At 44.1% G+C, this 22668-nt stretch overlaps 1 protein-coding gene across 1 annotated transcript in view; it reads right to left on the bottom strand.

Annotated features, from left to right (window-relative positions):
• The window catches only part of LOC121867899 (putative fatty acyl-CoA reductase CG5065), a 71085-nt gene that overhangs the window by 37425 nt on the left and 10992 nt on the right, over positions 1-22668 (bottom strand). Inside the window, exons 2-7 of the mRNA XM_042368025.1 lie at positions 12996-13244; positions 11678-11823; positions 11210-11319; positions 7072-7264; positions 6586-6825; positions 2216-2473 (exon numbers count right to left, since the gene is read on the bottom strand). Of these exons, the coding sequence (XP_042223959.1) occupies positions 2216-2473; positions 6586-6825; positions 7072-7264; positions 11210-11319; positions 11678-11823; positions 12996-13244 (1196 nt within the window). The remainder of the gene's footprint in view (positions 1-2215; positions 2474-6585; positions 6826-7071; positions 7265-11209; positions 11320-11677; positions 11824-12995; positions 13245-22668) is intronic.

A 22668-nucleotide genomic window follows, 5' to 3' on the forward strand; every position in this document is an offset into this window, starting at 1 on the left:
CAAGGAGAATTACAGCTGAATAGTACACTTAATCAGCCCAAACATAGGCTAAACAGCTTTAGAAGAAAAACACTGCTATTGGTGGTCAGAGTACAAAGGAGTTGGAACAAAAAAAAATTCAACTACTATTTTTTCAACTTTACAATGTATGTAAAGAGCTGCGGAAGGATCTCTGTGAGCTCCAAGAATGGCCGAAGAAATGCCTGCTGAGATTCAATGTCACGAAGTGCAAGAGGATGCACCTAGGGCGCATCAACGGTAAGGAAGCGTATCATTTGTCCCAACGAGACGAAGAAACTGCACTATTTGAGACTGGATGTGAGAAGGACCTAGGTGTGTATGTTGACAATGAGCTGAAGTTCTTGGGCCATAGCGAGAAGAAGGTAAATCAAGCAAGTAAATTATTAGGTCTTACAAGAAGGTCATTCATATATATAGACGGTCCGTCCCTCTTCACGATCTTCAAGAGTGAAGTGCTTCCCCATCTAGAATACTGTCACCCCATCTGGTCCCCGAGATATACTAGGGAGTGTCAGTTGATTGAAAATGTTCAAAGGAGGGCCACCAGACTGGTGCCTGCACTGAGAGATTGGAGCGCCTGAACTTGCCTAGCCTATACTACAGACGGGCAAGGGGTGACCTAATTGAGGTGTACTGTAAAAGCATCTCAAGGGGCACTACTCAATCGGGTGTCCTTACCTGGAGCTGGCAGATGCTCGTCCCACAAGGGGTCACAGCTCAAGGTTGAAGAAGCAGCAGGTCCAGAAAACTGTGAGGGCAAACTTTTTCGGAGTGAGAGTTGTGAACTCTTGGAACAATCTGCCAGAAAGTGTTGTGACGGCATTGAGTGCGAGCTCTTTCAAGCCCAAACTTGACCAACACTGGAGCAGGTTCAAGTACATTCAGGAGCCGGGGCATGCCCAGTACTTGCCAACAGTGCGTAACAGAGACGTGACTGTTCGCCCAAGCAGCTAACGAGCCGATCAGTGGTGAAGAGGATAAAAGTAAGTAAAAAGACTCAAGAGTAGTTTAGTCAATCAACCCTAAATCTGAAGACACAAGACAAATTGCTAGACATACAAACACACAGACAGCATGATTGTTATATCCACTTACTCTTCAAATGAAGGGAACAAAAAGCATAAAGCAGGCTGAGGACACAATACAATTGCCATTATACTATTTGAGAAACTGCAAGAATCCATTTGACTTTAATAACAAAGCTCAAATTATTCATGAAGAGTTTCGATGAAAATGGTCCATCTATCCGGTCAAAATTCAACCATCAATACCTTGTACATACATTCATCCATACATGAATGGAGACGGAAACGAACAAAAGATCTTCCATATTCTGGCACTGTTAACTGAAGCATACAAACACCATACTGAAAGCGAGTCACATTACCAGTGGGGACTTCACATTAATTTGTTATGGGGACGCCACACTGCACATCAAACTTACTATGGCCGAAACGACTGTATTTTTAAAATCATACCGAAGATGATATCATATTGAGAGTTTCACTACTGAGGGAACCACAATAGCGTAAGGAGGGTAATAGCTTAGCATACTGAGGGCACCATCATACAGTGGGCAACAAGCCGAAGAAATACTAGCTATACAGTACATTAAAGCAACAAGAACACTATTGCTAGAAAAGAAATCCTCTGTCGCCATAGATACACAATACCAAGGGGAGCAAACTTACTCTAGATGCCAAGCTGTGAAGGGAGCCACAATACGGCAGGTGCCAATTTGTAAAGAGCATTGTACTAGTGGAGGACAATTTTGCAGGACTAAAAAGTTATCCTCTTGAGAGCAATAGGTTCCAGCATAATACAGTAAATGATTCCAATAAATCAAAATTTTGTGACCTTAATATTCTTATACTCTACGCACCACCATTTTACTCTTCATTAACAACAAAGCAAATTTTACAGACTGAGGTGCAATCTACTGGACATAATAGCTGCCAAACATTCCTAATGGGGTGAAGTATATCCATGTTCTTCTAGATTTACTATTACAACACCCCATCACACCTAAATAAAGACAAAATCCCAATATTTTCATAAAACACATTAAGTGGTTAATTTCTAGAAGCAACAATAGCTACGTCTTTATTAGTACACACGAATCATGGGACAGTGAAAAAAGAACGAATCTCAGCTCAATTAAGAACAAACGAACACGAAGGAATACAGTACTTACTTTGACAGGTGTTTGCGAGCAGAAGGCAGAGTGGCGAGTTCCTCTTTCATGACATACCGCTTTGTGCCTAGACAGTACTGTTCCATGTAAGTGGGCCAGTGCAGGGCTGAGAGGGCAAAATTGAATGTGTGTTGATCAGCCTCAGATAAGGTTGACCACAGATGTTGCACGTTGTCATTACAGAAGCACCACTCGTGTGTAGTGAAGTACTCTAAACATGCAGCAGCACGGTCAAGCTTCTGGGCAATCCTCACCATGCTGTGGGTCAACAAGAGATACACTTACTAAGGATAAACTCTGACAAAATACTTGAGAATAAGACATTGTTCAGTACTTTATAAACATCATCTATGTATGAGAAAAAATCTGAAGACTATTTTTCAGCCTTACATGATTAAAAATGAGAAGTATTATCTCCGTTAGCCGGAATCCCTTAACCCGGAACTCTCCGATATCCGGAATTGAAATTTTCTCGGAAAATCGTTCCCAAAGCCGGATTTTCCAAGGGGCACATTTTCAGGAAAATTCCAAGAAAATTTTCAAGATACCCGGAAAATTCCGGAGATGAGGGATATATTTTACAGCTTTGAGAGAGTCGTCTCGGTTCCCGGAAATCTCTCATTCCCGGAAGTGCTCTGCACCAATTGTTTCGGCTAACGGAGATATCACTGTAATATTAGACTTCACTATTTCTGATCCATTATTTTCAATTCAAATTCCATTTCTTTTAAGAGAAACCATATATTTATATTTTTTTTAAGGTGATTCCGTAAAAACTCGTGTGTAGTTCGAGTTTTTAAGACCAAATTTTTAGGCAAAAAATTGGGGGTCGACCTCTACATGGGTAATAGTTTTGTTAGGTTGAATCCGTGCATGATGGGAAGGGCGAGGAGCAACTGTTAGCTTCAGACATGAAAAATATTTATCATTTACTACCAGTAAACAATGGAAACGTAAAATATGTACCAATTAGTAATGATAAGCTGTGCAGTTCCTTCAGCAGATGAAGCTCACCAACTTACAATTGGCTAAATTACCTTACAACATGCTTTCAGTAGTCTATGTTGAAGTTCTTAGCACAGGCTAACTTATCATATCATATACGGTATCACAGTACCCATTGATCTACAAAAAATACCAGAAATAAAAACCTTTTCGATATTTCACACTTAATATAATACGCAGTAATCCACCTCAACCTCATATTATTTACAACGATGCACGACGCACCACCAGCTGTTGAGTATCAGCTAGACGGTACACGTGTTTTTCGAATCGTTTTCAGTTAAAAAACTGTTACATCACACGTATATTTTACATTAACTGTGCTTGAATGAATATATTCTCGGAAATAAATGGTAATTTTGCTGAAACGTGATGTATTTCAGTGTAAAATAGGATAAAATACATGACGAAAACAAAAGACTTTACCTAACCTTCCGATGTTCAAGAGATGTTACTCATTTTTTTTCATAGTTTTCGGTTAAAATACTGTTATATTACAATGACATTCAATTCATACTGTGCTTGATATAATGCATTCACGGAAATGTAATATTTTTTCTGAAATGACGTACGTATTACAGTGGAAAGTGGGATAAAACCATGACGAAAACAATCGACTTTTGCTTTCTTTCGTTGTTCAAAAGATGTTACCGTAATCGCTTTTCGAATGGTTTTCAGTTAAAAAAACTGTTGTATTACAATAATATTCCCTCCTAATTGACTTGAATAAATACTTGAATGGAAATGTACAATATTTTTGCTGAAACTACCCGCGTTCAGTGTAAAGTGTCGTAATAATGGTAAACAATTTGCCTTTGGGGCTCGGTGTTTCAGGCACGGCGACCCTCAGTTTATAGGACGTAGAGTGTTCTTAGTGAAGGTTTTGCTGTTCCATTACCCTCAAAAACTTGGGTCGACCTATAAACGAGGCATATCATAAATTAATGACTTCTTGGTAAAAAAAATCAGGGTCGACTTATAAACGAGGTAGAATTATAGACGAGTATATACGGTATGCAAAGAGATAAACATATTCTTCAGCAAAAGTTCTTGGGGATTATACATGCATCACTGTACTGTACTCAGAATGATGGAAATGAAGAGAACAAATTAAATACAGACATTTCCTGGTTTATGAAGAACAAGTTTAAAATCCTAGAGTTACAAAAAAAAATTAGTTTCATGGTTAACTAAGGTAAATATATAGAGTAACATACAGTGGTTAAGTTATCATGGCTCATAGGACCATTATGTGAAGCAGTGACCAGACACAGAGTCAAGGCATTGTGACTGTAGGAAAACTGATGTGTTTAGTAGCCCACAGTTTGATCTGATGCCAAGAGAAAGAATAAAATGTCAAGATGGATAAGTTAATATTTCTTCTTCATATAAAACCTCATCAAATATAAAATACAGTGAAAGCATAAAATCTCAAAATGTATATACTGTACAGTGATCCCTCGGTTAACGAAATTTCGGTTAACGAATTTCTTAAGAATTTTTCCCAAAATGTTTTTGCCTGCTTTCACCTGCTCACCAGCTGTAGTATTAGTCCACCAATAGAGTAATCGGTTTTAGGGCTTAAATTCGTTACCATTTTAACATAATTCACTGAAGTCACTGATGTGGCTAAGGATACTGGGTTAGTTTAAAAAATCATCTGATGCATTTCTGGACACTTGAAAGTAGCTTCATCATTCATACAATTAGCATTTTATAGTAGGGAGAGAACCCATAGTGTAAAGGCTGCATTTTTGCAGAAAAATAACTTTCCTGGAGTTTGCAAAACTTATTGAGTTGGAGGGAGATGAAAATGGTGAAATTGGGTTTCATAAAACCAACTGCCCATTAATGTTGTGTCTATTAAGCCTTCGGTACACATGAAGGCAGTGTGGTTGGTATTGGACTTGACTGCCTTCACTTTTCCAACACTAAAGTTAGGTACCCATTTATAGCTGGGTGCACTGGGAGTTCCCTGGGCACACAACAGGGACACTTAGGCCAGAAGGCAAGTGCTGTGTCCCCTGAAGTAAGGGCAAGAAATCTGTAAGAACTAGAGATGCATCTGTTGACATAGATGCTCCCACATTATTTGTCAAAGGGACATACAGTACTGTAAATGTATTCATAATCAACAAACTATAACACCCAGACAACCTGCAAATCTGTAAATGATAGTTAAGACTGTCTTCCATGCTCGAAATCATTATGTTTAAAACTGTAAAACAAGTGACATTATCAGGGGTAACACTCAGGCAATATGTACATCTGCATGTGAAGGTTAGACTGTATCCAAGTTTGAGGATAAAAAATACAGCTATTTTTCTCATGTAACACTATATATTGAAATCTGACCTTTAGCTTTGACCTTGGCACTTATTGAACTTAACACCCCAGCCAATATGACCATCTGTATATGATGATCGAATGTGTTCCGAGTTGAAAGTCAATCTACCAGACTTTAAGACTCATTAATTAACAATCTTTTCAAGGTAATGTGGGGCAGATGAAAACAAAGATGTATGTATGAAAAGACAAGGGTAACCATATAAACCCCCTCCTGCAGGAAATACAAAGGTTGAGATAAAGATTTGATAAGTTTGGGGGGGGACAGCTGAAGACCTAAGCATATATGAGTGAAACAGTTAGAGACAAAGCGAGACAACTGGAGATTCTGGGTGTAATGTTTGGGGAGGGGGGAGGGGGCACTAAAGAAAAGGGTTGTTTAAGTTAAGCAACTGAAGGTAATTATAAAAACATAAAATGGTTATCATGACTAAAGTATGCTGGAAATATCTTATGTTGGATGTATTCAACTTTCCGATATTAACTAATATGGTAAGCTCTCAATTATCTGTACGGTGCAATCAAATAACCGAAAGCATCAAATACCTGTCGAATGGTAATTATTGGTTAAAGAGTGTAATGTGGGAATGAACATAAGGGTTATGTCTATCTAAGGTTGGGAATGTTGCAAAAAGAAAATACCTTTGAAGGACGTTCACACTGAAGTAGAGACCAAGAGGCCATAACTCTCGAGAGTTAGAAAATACAGATGTAACAATACTTGTTATCACATTTCTCTGAGTTCTTATTATGATATATCAACATACACTACCAAATTTGATTAAAACCCACCGCTATCACGTACGTACTCACACACGGATGCACACACAGGTGCCAGTAACTTTTATATCCCTCTCTGTGTGGGCAGCAAGGGGCAACAAAAGCTATCAAAAGATTTTGCAAGACATACAGTGCATGGTAAAAGGCTTACTTCAATAATAATGTGTCTATGATACTATAAATGTACTGTAGTTGAAATATAAACAGAAAAGTCAGTCAACTTCCCAAACAATACTTACATGGGTCGTTTGCCTGCAAGCTTGGATGCAGCATCCATGAGGTATGCGGGGAGCCAGTGTTGCACAAGGACGGCGATGGTGTTGAGAGTCTTGTGCTGAGTGAAGCGCAGGTTTGGGTACCAGACCACATCATTCATGGCATTCCTTCGCAAGGCCGCCATCCCATGTTCATTTATCTCACCCCATCGCACCGGTCGCTCCATCCCCGACACACAGTTATAAACCGTCAGTTCACTTTGTCTGAGGAAATATTACATAATAATCAAGTGACACAGGCAATCATTTTTTACTGTCAATATAAATGCCTTTAGTTTACTCTACATAACTGCTAACTCAATATATGAGAAGACCACAGGAGAATTCTAAAACATATCCCCACAGTTATGGAGGAATTACTGTGCCTGTACAGGAATTTTACCAGTAAATAACACATTTGTATAACATTTTTAATTACAGTACTACTTGTGTCACATTTTCATGGTTTACCTGCGAGTAGCAGTGTGCCAAGCTGTTACTATAAGAAGGTTGATTGGAATATCGACAGGAATAAGATCAGCCACAAGTTCACCTCGGCAGTGGAGAGTACGCAGCATGCCCTTCCCAGCGCCTATGATCAGTCCAGTAGGGCCGTTGAGATTGTCAACCCAACCAGGTAGAGGTTCACGCCATGCTGCCGCAACTACACACAAGGACAACCTCAATATTTTGTTGTACATTGGGAAAATTACAGTTCAGCAGACATATCCAAAAAATTCAACAAAATCAAATATGATTTCAATATGAGTGATGTATAATACTTGTACTGTAATAATTTGTCAAATGGCTTTGTTTTGTATTTTCACAATTTCTAGTAATCGTTCTATAGTTTGATAACATTATGGGGCTTATACCACAACCTAGACCATAAACAAGTTTATATAAGAACAAAATATAATGGGGGTAAAGACTGCTGGTAAGCCAAAAAAAGAAAAAATTCCAGTGCCACAATGAGAGTACAGGTACAGGAAAAATTCAGAGAAGCCACACTGAAGGAGTTCAAAACCTAGATCACTTTGGGGGGCATTAGCCCACCCGGGCACAAGTCATTTTTAATGACCCTGGGGGGCGAAAATATAATAAAACAATAATAATGATGGTAATACTCCACCTACCAGACAGAAGGAGGTGAGCGCAGTGTAAACAATGACATTTCTAACCACACCCTGCAAAATACAGTGTACTTAGCAAATGCTGCAGCTTCTGAGAATGGAGGGAGGCCGGAGTTACTACTAAGAGCAGAGACATTACCGAGAACAAATTCTGGCTTGAATGTCATGTACATTAATACCGACACGTTCCTTGATAAGAGAGAGGATTTTGAAACACTACTGAAGGTACACCAACCCGATATTGTAGGAGTTGTAGAACTGTTGTACAAGCACAGGAGAATCGACCAAGGGGAATGAGAGTTCAGTATTGCTGGATGTGACTCGTTTACAAACCTTTCTCAAAAAACTTGCAAGAGGGGTGTGGTTATCTATGCTAGGCAAGACCTTAGAGCCAGCCAGGCTAGGGTACAGGGAGAGGATGTTTTTGTAGAGTCCAAGTGGTGTAAAATTAAATTAAAGGGAGGGGACTTACTTATCGTCGGGTGTATCTACAGATCCCCAAACTGTAGCCTACAAAACCAAAGGAACTTAAGAGACTTGATAGACAATGCAGCGATGCTCAACTCAACACATTACAGAGGGGAGCAAACACCCAAGCCACTAGACCTCATCATAACAAACGAAGAGGGTATGGTGGTCAAACTGAAACATCTAGCCCCAGTTGGCACCAGTCACAATGTTAAGTTGTCATTCCAATTTAACTGTTACCTTGTTCATGATAAAGCCAAGCCAAGGTGCAAATATTACAATGGAAATTACGACGGGATGAGGGGTATCCACTGGCCTGACTAATTTAAGGCACAAGAAAGGCAGACACTACACTGAATATCATAACTAGTAAAGTGACCCATTTGATCGATAAATATATACCCAAGACCAAACCCAGCGCCTCTAGGAATATGAGAGGGACCCCTACACATGAACCATGCGGCGGTCGACAAAGTTAAGAATAAAACCCAGAAATTCAAGACGTGGGTTAGGTCAAACAATGAGCAAGACAGGAGAATGTATGCAAGAACCAGAAACCAAGCAAAGTAGAGTGTAGAAGGGCTGAAAAGGAGTTCCAGAGGCTGGTTGCAAGTGAGGTCAAGTCAAACTCAAAGGCATTTTACCGCTATGCAAAGTCAAAATTAAAAACGTGAGTAGGAGTATCAGACCTGAGGCTTGAAGATGGTAGTTATGCAGATTCCGACCAGGATAAAGCCGAGGCATTGAACAGCTTCTTTTCCTCGGTGTTCACAAGAGAGGATGCAATTAACCTTCCTGCGTTTGAGAACAGACGGTTCGACACAGCACTGACCCACATTGTGTTCACAGAAGAGGGTATTAGAAATAAACTGTCAAAGCTAAAGGTCCATAAGAGTCCCGGCCCTGACATGGTGCATCCCAGAGTGCTAAGAGAGTTGTGCAATGAGCTTGCCGAGCCCCTGAAGATCCTGTTTTGAAAATGTCTGGATGAACAAAAGGTCTCCAGTGATTGGAAAATGGCTTATGCGAGTCCCATCTTCAAGAAGGGCGATCGTCACTCCATGAAAAACTATAGACCGGTGAGCCTAACCAGCATAGTAGGCAAAGTACTTCAGAGCATTATCAGAGATGCCGCAATGGAACATCTACTACGAAACAACCTTGTAGAGGATTGCCAACACGGTTTTATGCCGGGGCACTCCTGCTTAACACAATTGCTCAAGGTATTGGATATTTGGACCCATAATCTGGATCGGGGTGGTAATATCGACAATATATACCTAGATTTTACCAAGTCTTTTGACAGTGTACCCCATGAAAGGCTGAAAATCAAACTGGAAGGGTACAGAATTCGGGGAAATGTCCTAGCATGGATAGAAGACTTTCTGCATGACCGCAATCAGTGTGTGGTGGTTAATGGCACGAAATCATCATCTGTACCTGTCACGAGCGGGGTGCCACAGGGCAGTGTATTGGGCCCGCTGTTGTTTGCTTGTTTCATAAATGACATGCCTGACGCTGTACACTCCTCCATACAAATGTTTGCGGATGACGCCAAGTTATTTCGGGAAATCAAGAACCAAGTGGACTGTGAAGAGCTGCAGAAGGATCTCTGTAAGCTCCAAGAATGGTTGAAGAATTGGCTGCTGAGATTCAATGTCACGAAGTGCAAGAGGATGCACCTGGGGCGTACCAACCGTAAGTAGGCGTATCATATGTCCCAACGGGATGAAGAAACTGCACTATTTTAGACTGAATGTGAGAAGGACCTAGGTGTGTATGTTGACAATGAGCTGAAGTTCTCGGGCCATTGCAAGAAGAAGGCAAATCAGGGGAAAAAATTATTAGGTCTTATAAAAAGGATCGTTCAGACATCAAGAAGGTCCATCCCTCTTCACAATCTTCAAGAGTGAAGTGCTTCCCCATCTGGAGTACTGTCACCCCGTCTGGTCTCCGAGATATGCTAGGGGGTGTCAGTTGACTAAAAATTTTCAAAGGAGGGCCACCAGACAGGTGCCTGCACTTCAGCACCTCAGCTACCCTGAGAGATTGGAGCGCCTGAACTTGCCTAGCTTATACAACAGACGGGCAAGGGGCGACCTAATTGAGGTGTATAAGCATCTCAAGGGGCACTACTCAGTCGAGTGTCCTTAACTGGAGCTGGCAGACGCTCGCCCCACAAGGGGTCACAGCTCAAGGCTGAAGAAGCCTCAGGTCCAGAAAACTATGAGGGCAAACTTTTTCGGGGTGAGAATTGAGAACTCTTGGACCAATCTGCCAGAAAGTGTTGTAACGGCACCGAGTGTGAGCTCTTTCAAGACCAGACTTGACCAACACTGGAGCAGGTTCAAGTACATTCAGGAGCCGGTGCATGCCCAGTACTTGCCAACAGTGTGTAACAGATGTGACCAATCGCCCAAGTGACTAACGAGCCGATCAGTGGTGAAGAGGATAAAAGTAAAAGTAAAAAGTAAATAATAATAATACTAATAATAATAATAATAATAATAATAATAATAATAATAATAATAATAATAATAATAATAATAATGAAATTAATAAAAATAAATAATTATAATAAAAGAAAATAATACCAATAAAACTTTTAAGTAATATTAATAATGAGCAATAAATAAATACAAAAATTAAAAAATAAATCAAGATTAAGAAACAGTATGCAGTGTTGTCAAAGTAAGAGAAACAATTGAGACCCTGCAATTGTGTGTATATGAGGCAGAAAGTCAGATCAGTAACCTGGGACTTGGTCACAATTTTTGTGATGCCATATGGCAGCAGGGTCTACCATTAGACAACACATTGTTTCCAATATCTTCCCAGGCAGTAATACCTCCCTGTTTGGTAGCTGCCTACTACCTTGATTGCATTACAAGATCTTTCCACTGTGCCAACAGAAACTTGTATTAATGGCTTTTACACAGTAAATCAACTTTGAACACCTGAACAATAGTCAACTTGATAATCCCACCACCCTGTACCATGTGACTTACCTATGGACGGCCGAACAATGGCTAAGGGCAATGATCCAGCCTCTTGAACCAAGACATGCTCAGCTAAAGCCTTTGTGTACGTGTACGTGTTGGGCCGTGAACCAATCAGTCTGTAAAAGAGTTAACTAATGTTATCAATATGACAATTAAATAATTACCTGGAAAAATCTAAATTATGTGATAATTCTCAGCCTCGTAAAATAAGACGGTGATTACCAGTATGCATGAGACTGCAGTTAGGTGGGAGATGATGAGGCAGAAAGTATTACATTACAAGAATATAGAAGACAGTATGGTTTCCATTCACAAGGGGTCTATTTTATTGAAAACTTTGTGAGTATTAATTCATGCAAATTTAATAACAATTATGGGAAATGAGGAGATGAATTTCTGTATATCAACAGATTAATAAATCTCACTTTTATTAAATACATTAACACTATGTGGACTGAAGATATATAAACCTACTTGGGTGTGAGATGATTGAACGTCTCATCATCCATCCAGTCGACGAGTTGGATGAGTTTATAGGGATCGATGGGCGGAGGGTAGACCATCTCCTTCACCTCACCACGGTCACAGTTGCAATAGGCCGTAGATACATGGATCACTGCCTGAAGGGTAAGGTTGTAAGAGTCACTGTATCTGGTATGAAATGGCCTTAGGAAGAGATCAGTGCTGGTATCCCTTTATAAGGATGTATAAATCATAGGGAAAAATAACAAGTAAAGATCACAGGTAAAAATTCAGTGTAAAAGAGATCTCGCCAGGAAAGATGACCCAGGGACACACAAGTCATTATATAAATTAGATGATGCACATGAAAGATTTATGAGAAGAATGGTGCAAGGAATATTTAAGAAGAACACTGTAGGTTCAAAGACCACTCGGGAACAACAATAAAGGATTAAGGACCATTTAGGAAGAACAATGAAGGATCAAGGACCATTTAGGAAGAACAATGAAGGATCAAGGACCATTTAGGAAGAACAATGAAGGATTAAGGACCATTTAGGAAGAACAATGAAGGATTAAGGACCATTTAGGAAGAACAATGAAGGATTAAGGACCATTTAGGAAGAACAATGAAGGATCAAGGACCATTTAGGAAGAACAATGAAGGATTAAGGACCATTTAGGAAGAACAATGAAGGATTAAGGACCATTTAGGAAGAACAATGAAGGATTAAGGACCATTTAGGAAGAACAATGAAGGATTAAGGACCATTTAGGAAGAACAATGAAGGATTAAGGACAACTCAAGAAGAACACACAAGTAACACTACCTAGTGATGGACCAGTGAGGCAGAAGACAGATTCTCCTGTCACCTAATAAAGATAATACAGTATACAGAATAAAAACAAAAATAACAAGGAAATTAAAATGGTACTGTAGTAAAATTTCTGGTAAACTTTGGAAAAATCTTAACAAAAAGAAAAAAAGTATATAGCTATAGCATATATACATAAACTTGTACAGGTACTCTGAAACTTGGGAATATCTTTAACTTGCATTACAAAAAGTTCACTTGAAACTCAGATGGTGGGGGGGGGGAGGGTGGCGCTAAGGGCTTGGTGGTAGTCATAAAAAAAAATAAAAATTGATTAGTGTTTGCCGCCCAGAAGATTTAGTACAGATACAATACTAAATCATTACAGGCATCATACTCTAATGTACTAATGTTGTCTCCTTCACACCTCACCCTCCTAGTACTACTGCCTTCTACCCTACCCTCCTCTCTTACTACAGCCTCCCATCAATCATCACAACCACTACAACACTTACCACCAACTTGGTCATCTTGTGACAAAGCTCCACTAAGCGCTTTGTGCCCAGGACATTCATCTGGAGTGACAGTTTAAGTGCCTCATCAAATTTAACAGTGGCAGCGGCATGGAAGACGACAGAGACAGTGGAGGTGAGGGCGGCAGCATTGTCAACAGATATCCCGAGGCCCGGCAACATGATGTCACCCTCCACTGGCTTTAGCTTCCTCAACACCTCTGGTGACGTAGACCGCAGTTCATCAAACAGCTGTTAGTAAACAAATTGTCATTATTAAGAGTCGCATTCTTCATATTCAAGTTTATATTTTTTACGGCTGCAATACCTAAACCAGCGAACACATAGGCATTTTCACCACATACACAGTACAGTACTTCTGGTAATAATCCATAAGAAATTATAGCCATATTATGAATGCAAAATTGCATTAAGTTTACTAGAAAGACTCAAGTAAACTATTTAAACTTTAGCAGACGAAGTTGTCACAAGATTACGGTAAAGTATTTGATCCCATTAGACTGTACCCAAGTTTGATCAATTGTTTCGTCTTGCACTGTATACAGTACTGTAGAACATCAGTCACGGGTACACATAAATACTGTACAGTACGGTACTGTATTTTAATGAAAGTAGATATTGGAAGTATATAATTCAACCTGAGCCCACTGGTACACTTGTGACAATATGTCAACATAAATGTGAAGCTTCAGTCAAAAATGTACTGTATCTACACAAGAAAGTATGGATTGGGCAAGAAACCTCTACAATGCCCAGATTAAATTAGATATAAAGTACAATACTCTAAATTAAATAACTTTAAGACCAACAACAATAGTTCAGTGAGAGTGTGGACCAGTACAGTACAGTGTTAAGTTTCAACCTTCAGTTTTGCTATGGATCACACCCTAAAGACTAAGCACAATAAAACATATGATTTTAAACATAACATTTTCTGGCAAGCAGACCAGTGCATACTGTATATCATGCTGGTACACTACACACTACAGGTATTTCATTTAGATTTAGAAGTTACCGGAGTCCTGAGACCCTTCTGTATGACTCAGAACTTTCTTAACATCATGCCTGGAAATTCAAAGGCATTTCCTATTATCAGTATTGAAACTTTAATGGTATTTTTAATATTATTATTATTACTATTATTTTGTTTAATATTAAAATTACTCATACAATAATTATTAATATTAGTCGTACAGTACTGTAGTAGAATGAGTAATGTCACCATTTAAAAACAACAATTTCACCATTTGTCAACTTACTAGTCATTCAGACAATTGATCTATTCTTTGTTATGACCTTTACTGTCCAATGTTAGTACAGGAGGAAACTGTAGTACACAAAATAAAACCTGATAAGTTTGGTTGGCTCACACTGAAAAACACCCTTTACACATTGTCTCAGGCCGTTGATTGTCTACACTGGCGAGAGGCACCCGAGTTACCACTCTACCAACCTCTTATTTTTATAATGATCATAAATTAATTATTATTCCAAACACCTAATATTATTATAATAAAATAACTTCAATTCTTCTTATACTATGGTATAACTTATATTGCTTCGTTCTTAATATTATTACTGATGAGAGAAATAGTTAATGTAGACCATAATAGGCTACAAAATTCACATAACTAAGCAACAACCTCGGTCATTAAAAACTTATACGAGCCACCTGATATACACCAAGCACACAGTAATGGTTTAAACAATCACATGGCGACGTGAGGTGAATCGGCTAGTGAGACGGTGAGTACGTATGGGAAGTGAAGTGGGTGGCCATCCCTGGTACTCGAGCATCCGATTACTACATGAGAAAGTCGCTAAAGTGACCTTGAGTTCCTAGACTGGCCCACCCTCGACATGGCTCATACTGTTACTTTTTAATTATTGCTTCAGCTTTAGAAGAGTGACCCTTTATCCATCTGCTTTTAATAGTCTCAGTTCTGTTTAGTTATAATACCCCCCCAAAAAGAAGAGAAATGAAAAGCAACATGACTCGAGACGTCCGCCTATGGATAGAAAAAAAAATCAAGTTTGGACACACACTTAGACAATATAGGTGTAAGCAAAAGAGACGATGGCGTAACCTAGATTGAAAAAAAATAAATAAATAAAAATGCCTTTTCCCTTTCCACCTCGTACCAGACACGAGGCTGCCTATTTCGGCGGCGGTCACTAGACGGTTCCGGGTCGTGTACCTCCAAAAAAAGGTCCAGATCATAACCCACGACACGACCTCTACTCTACGGGTAGGTATACAATATGATGAACAACCAGCAGGGGGGTATAAGAAGCTCTACGATTATTAGTTCTGGATCACCCCAAGATTACATCCCTGCTAACTAAACCTGAAGATTAGCCACCCTAAACCCCAGGCAGCGTTAGGATGGTTGATCTTCAGGTCAATTAAGCTAGGATGTCTGTAGATAATCCCTAGTCTTTTATCCTGATTAATGTAACTCCATGTAACGTCTGTTTCTTGGACGATCATAATTACATTTATTATTTCAGATGTAAGATATCCACAGGCGTTTCTTACAGCAACTGGAGACGTAAGGTTGTACGCTACGAATAAAACATGAGGAAGAACAATGGTGAGTTGGTTAAAGTGTGTCATCCCTCCCTCACTCTCTCTCTCCACTAAGACTCACTGGAAAAACCGATAATACCCGCTACTTATTCTTCCCATCCTTCTTTTTACTTCACCTACAGGTTTTTCTTCTCCCAATTTCGAACTTTTAGCATTTTATCATATGCTGTAGGAGTGGTTTTTCTCATCGACAGTACTTGAATGTGATAATTATGATGTCTCCGCTGTGGTGGTGACACTGGAACAGCGGGTCTGAGCCCAAACTAAATAACTCCTTATAAGCAACAGGTGTGCTCAACATATACATCAAAGCACCAAGGTAATATATACAGTAAATGCTACATAAAACATATATCAAAGCACCAAGATATATAAATACGTGCTACATAGACGATAACTTTGGCTTTAAACCCGAAAACAAAAGCAGCACGAAAATAAGTACTTAGAAGAAAACGGACCTTGAGGACGACTTTCGAGGTGTTACTATTACATATTTCACATCCTTACCCACTGAAATGTAATTCCACAGGTCAGCTGAACCATCTCAGCGGATCTTCTTTATTAAAATCCATTGTGTAACGCATATTGGTAAATAATCAATTACAGAACAAATTACATTACTGTACATTTATTTTATTGTACGACTATGATTATTATACACGAAAGCGGTGCATGGGATGATAGCAGGCAGGTGAAGAAATATGATTGTCGGAAAAGCTGTATACAACATTCAGACTGTCGAAAAAAAGACAATCCTACAGGAACAACAGTAAAGGAACGTACAAAAATGACCAGAAGATATATTCCAATTGAAAACAGCCCAGCCTGGACACACTGGCGGCTGGATGTACAGTAGAGGGCACAGTGCATCCATCCACCCACCCACATAATGAGGTTTCTTCTTCATCATATCCCGCTTATGTACAATGCGACTCAAAAGGTCTTTCCTGAGAGGTGAGGGTCAGGCGTTAAGATGGACCTGGGACACTGGGTTCACCTCTCAAGCATTGCGATTGTTCCTTATGAAATGATAATTGGCACATCCGGGAAATTCAATAGCAACAGCAGCGGTAAAGGACACGTCAGGGACAAATGACTGGAGAGACTGTAAGGCAGAGACAACACCCACCTGTCGCACCTGCTGATAAGGGCGCCCACATCCTTACCTCCTCCACCTACCTGGGCTCAAGTTATGTACCCACTTTACCAACTACTGACCCCCCCACTACTACGACGACTAGAACACCTATTTACACTGTATCAACCAATGACATTCTGTTTTCCCTATAATGTATTAATGTCTCCAACATTGACAGCCATACTATAACACAGACTATCACTGGACATAGGGGCGGGGGGGGGGGGGATGTCCTCGCCCGATAGATAAACATATTCATGCAGACATTCTTCTTCTCCTCCTCCTCCTCTCCGTCCTCCCAAACATTCTCAAAACCTCTCGCGACAAAGTCTAGTTAACAATGGTCATGTGCAGTTCTGGTGTCATTTTGAGACTCGTTGTTTATATGGTAGTTCGAGAGGTCATGGCAAGAGTTCAAGGGTGAATGACACTGATGTTTATGTACACACACCAAGAAACATCCCTCCCTCCCTAGACCCACTGTACCCCTCCCACCTCCCTAGACCTACAGTACCCTCCTCTTCCCTCCCTAGACCTACTGTACCCCCCCTTCCCCCTAGACCTACTGTACCCCTTCCCCCTAGACCTACTACCTCCCTCCCTAGACCTACTGTACCCTCTTCCCTCCCTAGACCTACTGTACCTCTTCCCTCCCTAGACCTACTGTACCCCTTCTAGACCTACTGTACCCCCTCTTCCCTCCCCTAGACCCCCTACTGTACCCCCCTCTTCCCTCCCTAGACCTACTGTACCCCTTCCCTCCTAGACCTACTGCCCCCCCTCTTCCCTCCCTAGACCTACTGTACCCCTCTTCCCTCCCTAGACCTACTGCACCCCTCTTCCCTCCCCTAGACCTACTGTACCCCTCTTCCCCTCCCTAGACCTACTGTACCCCCTCTTCCCTCCTCCCTAGACCTACCCTGTACCCCCTCTTCCCTCCCTAGACCTACTGTACCCCTCTTTTCCCTCCCTAGACCCCGACTGTACCCTCCTCTTCCCTCCCTAGACCTACTGTACCCCCTCTTCCCTCCCTTAGACCTACTGTACCCCTCTTCCCTCCCTAGACCTACTGTAATCCCTCTCCCTCCCTTAGACCTACTGTACCCCCTCTTTCCCTCCCTAGACCTACTGTACCCCTCTTCCCCTCCCTAGACCTACTGTAGCCCCTCTTCCCCTCTCCTCCCTAGACCTACTGTACCCCTCCCCTTCCCTCCCTAGACCTACTGTACCCTCTTCCCCTCCCCTAGACCTACTGCACTCTTCCCTCCCTAGACCTACTGTACCCCTTCCCTCCCTAGACCTACTGTACCCCTCCCCCCTTCCCTCCTGACCTACTGTACCCCCCTCTTCCCTCCCTAGACCTACTGTACCCCTCTTCCCTCCCTAGACCTACCTGTACCCCTCTTCCCTCCCTAGACCTACTGTACCCCCTCTTCTCCCTCCTAGACCTACTGTACCCTCCCTTCCCCTCCCTAGACCCCATGTACCCCCCTCTTCCCCTCCCTAGACCTACTGGCCTTCTTCCCTTTCCCCTAGACCTACTTGCCCCCCCTTCCCTCCCTAGACCTACTGTACCCCTCTTTCCCCTTCCCCTAGACCTGTACCCCTTCCCTCCTAGACCTACTGTACCCCTCTTCCTCCCTAGACCTACTGTACCCCTCCTCCCCTCCCCCTCCCTCCCTCCTAGACCCTATCTGTACCCCTCCTCTCCCCAGACCTACTGTACCCCCCTCTTCCCTCCCTAGACCTACTGTACCCCTCTTCCTTCCCTAGACCTACTGTACCCTTCCCTCCCTAGACTTACTGCCCCCCTCCCTCCCTAGACCTACTGTGCCCCTCCCCCCCTTCCCCCTCCCTAGACCTACTGTACCCCCCTCTTCCCTCCCTAGACCTACTGTACCCCCCTCTTCCCTCCCACCCCTACTGTACCTCTTCCCTCCCCTGACCTACCTGCACCTCCTCCCCTTCCCTCCCTAGACCTACTGTACCCCTCCCTCCCTAGACCTACTGGCCCCTCCCCTTCCCTCCCTAGACCTACTGTACCTCTTCCCTCCCACCTACTGTGCCCCCCTTCCTCCTAGACCCCTGCACCCTTCCCTCCCTAGACCTACTGTACCCCCTCTTCCCTCCCTAGACCTACTGTACCCCTCTTCCCCTCCTAGACCTACTGTACCCCTCTTCCCTCCCTAGACCTACTGCTGCCCCCCCTCTTCCTTCCCTAGACCTACTGTACCCCCCTCTTCCCCTCCCTAGACCTACTGTCCCCCCCTCTTCCCTCCCTAAACCTCTGTGCCCCCTCTTCCTCCCTAGACCTACTGTACCCCCCTCTTCCCTCCCTAGACCTACTGTACCCCCCTCTTCCTTCCCTAGACCTACTGTGCCCTCCTTCCTTCCCTAGACCTACTGCCCCCCTCTTCCCTCCCTAGACCTGCCTGCCCCCCTCCCTCCCTAGACCTACTGTACCCCCCTTCCCTCCCTGGACCTACTGCACCCCCCTCTTCCCTCCCCTAGACCTACTGTGCCCCCTCTTCCCTCCCTAGACCTACTGTACCCCTTCCCTCCCTAGACCTACTGTACCCCCCCTCTTCCTCCCTAGACCTACTGTACCCCCCCTTCCCTCCCTAGACCTACTGTACCCCCCTCTTCCCTCCCTAGACCTACTGTCCCCCCTCTTCCCTCCCTAGACCTACTGCCCCCCTCTTCCCTCCCTAGACCTACTGTACCCCCCCCTTCCCTCCCTAAACCTACTATGCCCCCTCTTCCTTCCCTAGACCTACTGTGCCCCCCCTCTTCCTCCCTAGACCTACTGTACCCCCTCTTCCCCTCCCTAGACCTACTGTCCCCCCCTCTTCCCTCCCTAGACCTACTGTGCCCCTCCCCCTCTTCCCTCCCTAGACCTACTGTACCCCTCTTCCCTCCCTAGACCTACTGTACCCCCCTTCCCTCCCTAGACCTACTGTTGCCTCCCCTCTTCCCTCCCCTAGACCTACTGTGCCCCCCTCTTCCCTCCTAGACCTACTGCACCCTCCCCCTCTTCCCTCCCTAGACCTACTGTGCCCCCCTCTTCCCTCCCCTAGACCTACTGTACCCCTCCCCCTCTTCCCCCCCTAGACCTGCTGTGCCCCCTCTTCCCTCCTAGACCTACTGTGCCCCCTCTTCCCCTCCCCTAGACCTACTGTGCCCCTCCCCCTTCCCTCCCTAGACCTGCTGCCCCCCTCTTCCCTCCCTAGACCTGCCTGCCCCCCCTCTTCCTCCCTAGAACCTACTGTGCCCCCTCTTCCTCCCTAAGACCTACCTTGCCCCCTCTTCCCTCCCCTAGACCTACTGCCCCCCCTCTTCCCCTCCCTAGACCTACTGTCCCCCCTCTTCCCTCCCTAGACCTGTGCCCCCCCTCTTCCCCTCCTAGACCCCTTGCCCTCCCTCTTCCTCCCCTAGACCTACTGTACCCCTCCCCCTCTTCCCTCCCCAGCCCTACTGTACCCCCCTCTTCCCTCCCTAGACACCTGTACCCCCTCTTCCCTCCCTAGACCTACTGTGCCCCTCCTCCCCTCTTCCCTCCCCAGACCTACTGCCCCTCCTCCCTCTTCCCTCCCTAGACCTACTGTGCCCCCCCCTCTTCCCTCCCTAGACCTACTGTGCCCTCCCCTCTTCCTTCCCTAGACCTACTGTACCCCCCTCTTCCCTCCCCTACACCTACTGTACCCCTCTTCCCTCCCTAGACCTACTGTGCCCCTCCCCTCTTCCCTCCCTAGACCTACTGTTACCCCCTCCCCCTCCCTAGACCTACTGTGCCCCCCCTCTTCCCTCCCTGACCTACTGTGCCCCCCTCTTCCCTCCCTAGACCTACTGTACCCTCTTCCCTCCCCCTCTTCCCCTCCCTAGACCTACTGTACCCCCCCTCTTCCCTCCCTAGACCTACTGTGCCCCCCCCTTTCCCTCCCTAGACCTACTGTACCCCTACCCCTCTTCCTCCCTAGACCTACTGTACACCCCTCTTCCCTCCCCCTCTTCCCTCTCCTAGACCTACTGCCCTCCCCTCCTGCCCCCCTCTTCCCTCCCTAGACCTACTGCTTGCCCCTCCCCTCTTCCCTCCCTAGACCTACTGCTTTCCCTAGACCTACTGTGCCCCCTCTTCCCTCCTAGACCTACTGTGCCCCTCTTCCCTCCCCCTCTTCCCTCCCTAGACCTCTCCTCCCCCTCTTCCCTCCCCTAGACCTACTGTCCCCTCCCCCTCTTCCTCCCCCCCTCTTCCTCCCTAGACCTACTGTGCCCCTCCCTCTTCCCTCCCCTAGACCTACTGTACACCCCCTCTTCCCTCCCCCCTCTTCCCTCCCTAGACCTACTGTACCCTCCCCCCTCCTACCCTCCCCTCTTCCTCCCTGAACCCCTGTGCCTCCCCCCTCTTCCCTCCCTAGACCTACTGTGCCCCTCCCCCCCCTAGACCTACTGTACCCCCTTCCCTCCCTAGACCTACTGTGCCCCCTCTTCCCTCCCTAGACCTACTGCCCCCCTCTTCCTCCTAGACCTGTGCCCCCTCTTCACTCCCTAGACCTCCTGTGCCCCCCCTTCCTCCCTAGACCTACTGCCCCCCTCTTCCCTCCCTAGACCTACTGTACCCCCTCTTCCTCCCTAGACCTCCTGTGCCCCCCCCTCTTCCCTCCCTAGACCTACTGTGCCCCCCTCTTCCCTCCCTAGACCTACCGTGCCCCCCCTCTTCCCTCCCTAGACCTGTACCCTCCCTCTTCCCTCCCTAGACCCTACTGTACCCCCCTCTTCCCTCCCTAGACCTACTGTGCCCCCTCTTCCCTCCCTAGACCTACTGCCCCCTCTTCCCTCCCTGACCTACTGTACCCCCTCTTCCTCCCTAGACCTCCTTTACCCCCCTCTTCCCTCCCTAGACCTACTGTCCCCCCCTCTTCCCTCCCTAGACTACTGTGCCCCCTCTTCCCTCCTAGACCTACTGTCCCCTCTTCCTCCCTGAGCCTACTGTACCCTCCCTAGCTAAGCGGTGTAGTCAACGTGTTATGTGACCAGGCCATCGTGCAGGGTCAGTATCTTGAATAGAATAAATGTGTCGTTTATAGCATTTAAAATTCACCGTAGACGCCACTCCCCGTTATATAATACTAAACACGGCGCTCATAGACTATCTGGTGTGTGAGCGAGGTGCCGTGAGAGGGGGCGGCAATATTGCATCACCTGGGTGAGGTTAGACAGATCCTCTGGGCTTTACTCATTTAAATAACAGAGAAGGTGTGCAGGGCCGTCCCTAGAGGGTGCGGGGCCCGAGGCAACTCAGCCACTACGCCCCCCAAAAATTATATATATATATATATATATATATATATATATATATATATATATATATATATATATATATATATATATATATATAATATATATATATATATATATATATGATACAAGGAGAAAACAACGAAGTTCCCAGCTTTTGTGTAATTCACATCTTCAGGGGTGAGTACAGACTTTGTGTTTTCTTCTTTCCTTGTGGTTATCAGCATATACCTAGATCAGCACCTACAGTGATTTACTTGTATATACATATATATATATATATATATATATATATATATATATATATATATATGAAGGTAAAACCACACTTCATGGAGACAAAGTTTATTTTAAACACCAATACAGGTTCGGCTCATCACGAGCCCTCTCAATTGGGTAATGACAGAGACAGAAATATTACACAATATATACACGTGGAGACTGTGTCCGAGGTCACTGGGTCACGTGCGGGCCCTGGCGGTCGCCCCCTAAAGGACGGGCCTGAAGGCATCTATGGCCCGCCCGCCCCTCTTATTTCTAGAATGGACAAGATCTCCCACCTCTTGATATTTCTAGGATGGATAACGGCAGCCTTTGGAAAAAACCGCTGAGGCACAATCCCCCTCCAAAAA

This window comes from Homarus americanus, unplaced genomic scaffold, assembly GCF_018991925.1.
Source record: "Homarus americanus isolate GMGI-L3 unplaced genomic scaffold, GMGI_Hamer_2.0 scaffold37032, whole genome shotgun sequence".
Taxonomy (NCBI): Eukaryota; Metazoa; Arthropoda; class Malacostraca; order Decapoda; family Nephropidae; genus Homarus; species Homarus americanus.